The sequence below is a fragment of the Protomyctophum parallelum genome (genome assembly GCF_964188405.1).
Source record: "Protomyctophum parallelum genome assembly, chromosome: 12".
NCBI classification, from domain to species: domain Eukaryota; kingdom Metazoa; phylum Chordata; class Actinopteri; order Myctophiformes; family Myctophidae; genus Protomyctophum; species Protomyctophum parallelum.
Window position 1 is genome coordinate 1,199,584 of NC_139712.1, and position 2,543 is coordinate 1,202,126.

The window sequence follows — 2,543 nt, forward strand, 5'->3', positions numbered from 1 at the left end:
AACAAAAAAACACAGAAAGGCAGAGTGGTAAAAAGGAGTGAGAATGAAAGAGATAGTTTTTAAGGGGTCAGAATAGTATCAGTGCTAAAGAACAGTGTGTTTCTCTACCTGTGTGTGTATGCAGAGTGTCAACGTTTAACACTAGCATGTCTGAAATAAAATCACTACTAATAAGGGTCAAGATGACCGTGTTTTTCGTGCAATTCCATTGGCTACTCTCTCCCTGCATTTACAAAACGTTTTCGAATATTTAGACAAAGTCATGCAAGGGGAACTTTCTCAGGACTTCATGGGCAAAGAAAATCAACTTCAAAATGTCACTGTAGTAGAAGAGATGCGCCTGGTGAGGGTTTAAACCCCGCCGCTACATCAAGTCCGTCTACAGGAAATACGTAATCTGAGACCCGTTTCTGAATTCGTCTATAGGGGGCAGGTGGTAATCACATGTTCTTCTGAAGGTGGTCTGTATAGGGGGCAGGTGGTAATTACATATACATTACAATTACAATACACGTTTACCGTTGTGTCTTCTTGTCTAGAAATGCGGTCATGCTTCTCTTCATTATGCAAAAATCACACAAAATGCAGAAGTCTTCCTCACTCCTAATTCTCAACAAATGTGGGTAACATTATCGTTTTGTTCAAAGGCAATGCATAATGTATGTAAGGGGTAGAGCACATGATTTAGTAATGAGGCTGGTGGTGGCAACTCAGCAACAGGAACACCCCTTGCACAGTGCTTAAATCCCCATAGTGTGTAGCGTGACTTGGGCACATAATAGGACCCTATAAGTATGTTTCTAAAGTATCTTGCTCTTCATGATTTTGCTAATCACCATTTCTAGCTTCTCTATTACCTGGAAAAGGTCAACTTCACCACATCTGGTGGTGATCGTGTATACTTTGATGAGAATGGTGATGCTTTACCAATCTTCGATATATTGAACTGGGCGTGGCTCCCTGATGGAAGCACAAATATTCACAACGTAGGTGTGGTCAAGATGACAGCCTCCGGAGATGAAGAATTCACCCTCGATGAAGACAGAATCTTCTGGAACTTTCAATCCGCAAAAGTAATTTCAGCTTTCTAAAATGTTTAATTGAGCTCATGATGTGAATGAAATGTATAGTTAAACTAATCATTGTCACGTTCCTCTGCAGCCTCCTCGGTCGGTGTGCAGTGAGAGCTGTTCTCCTGGAACCCGTGTGGCCAGAAGGAAAGGAGAACCTGTCTGCTGCTACGACTGCATTGCTTGTTCTGAGGGAGAGTTCAGCAATGAGACAGGTAGGATTACATAATGTAGCTACAGTATATGTACAGAAGGTTATAAGAAGATACGTGAGTGTCCCTCATCCTATTTGTTAGACTCTACAGAGTGCACCGTGTGTCCAGAGGACTTCTGGTCCAGTCCCCAGCATGACCACTGTGTCCCTAAGAGCATTGAGTTCCTGTCCTACGATGAGTCCCTGGGGATCTCCTTAACAACCATCTCATTGCTAGGAACATTTGCCTGTGCTATTGTCCTGGGGATCTTTGTTTATCATAAAGAGACGCCCATGGTCCGCGCCAACAACTCAGAACTCAGCTTCCAACTCTTGTTTTCACTCAAACTATGTTTCTTGTGCTCACTCTTGTTCATTGGTCGTCCCAGACTCTGGACTTGTCAGCTGAGGCATGCAATATTTGGGATCAGCTTTGTGCTGTGTGTCTCCTGCATCCTGGTAAAGACTATGGTGGTGCTGGCTGTGTTCAAGGCCTCCAAGCCTGGTGGTGCAGACATCATTAAGTGGTTTGGTCCTATGCAGCAGAGAGGAACAGTTCTGATTCTTACTTCAATCCAGGCAATAATCTGCACAGTCTGGCTAGTGTCTGCCTCACCAACTCCTCATAAAAACACACAATACTATTCTGAAAAGATAGTCTATGAGTGCAATGTTGGATCAACAGTTGGTTTTGCGGTGTTACTAGGTTATATTGGCTTACTAGCACTCCTCAGTTTCCTCCTAGCATTCATGGTAAGGAATCTTCCAGACAACTTCAATGAAGCTAAGTTAATTACTTTCAGCATGTTGATCTTCTGTGCCGTGTGGATAGCCTTCATACCAGCATATATCAGCTCTCCAGGCAAATATGCAGATGTAGTGGAGGTGTTTGCTATTTTAGCATCTAGTTTGGGCATTTTGGTGGCACTGTTTGGACCAAAGTGTTATCTAATCATTTTGAAACCTGAGAGAAACACTAAGAAGTCCATCATGGGTCATGCCACCAAGACGTAGAATCAGACATTTTTAAATTCACATTATGTGTATTTTATTACAATACGTGTATTGGATATATATATATATATATATATATATATATATATATATATATATATATATATATATATAGCTGATAACCTTTTGTTTTCTACCATATTAAACTACATCTAGTCAGAGATACAAACATCTATTATCTGTGATAAAGGAGAAGTTGATTACCCTCCCTCAAAGACTGTTTGTTGATTTTAGAGCTACATTGACAATAAACCATGTGCACCTCT

At 41.2% G+C, this 2,543-nt stretch overlaps 1 protein-coding gene across 1 annotated transcript; it reads left to right on the forward strand.

Annotated features, from left to right (window-relative positions):
• Positions 1 to 1,001: 1,001 nt before the first annotated feature.
• On the forward strand, positions 1,002 to 2,277 carry LOC310868152 (extracellular calcium-sensing receptor-like; the record flags this gene model as incomplete). The annotated part of the gene is made up of 3 exons (XM_083778421.1): positions 1,002 to 1,073; positions 1,162 to 1,285; positions 1,367 to 2,277. 3 exons carry the CDS (start codon positions 1,002 to 1,004, stop codon positions 2,275 to 2,277), a joined length of 1,107 nt encoding a protein of 368 aa, XP_083634547.1.
• Between the last annotated feature and the right edge of the window lie 266 nt (positions 2,278 to 2,543).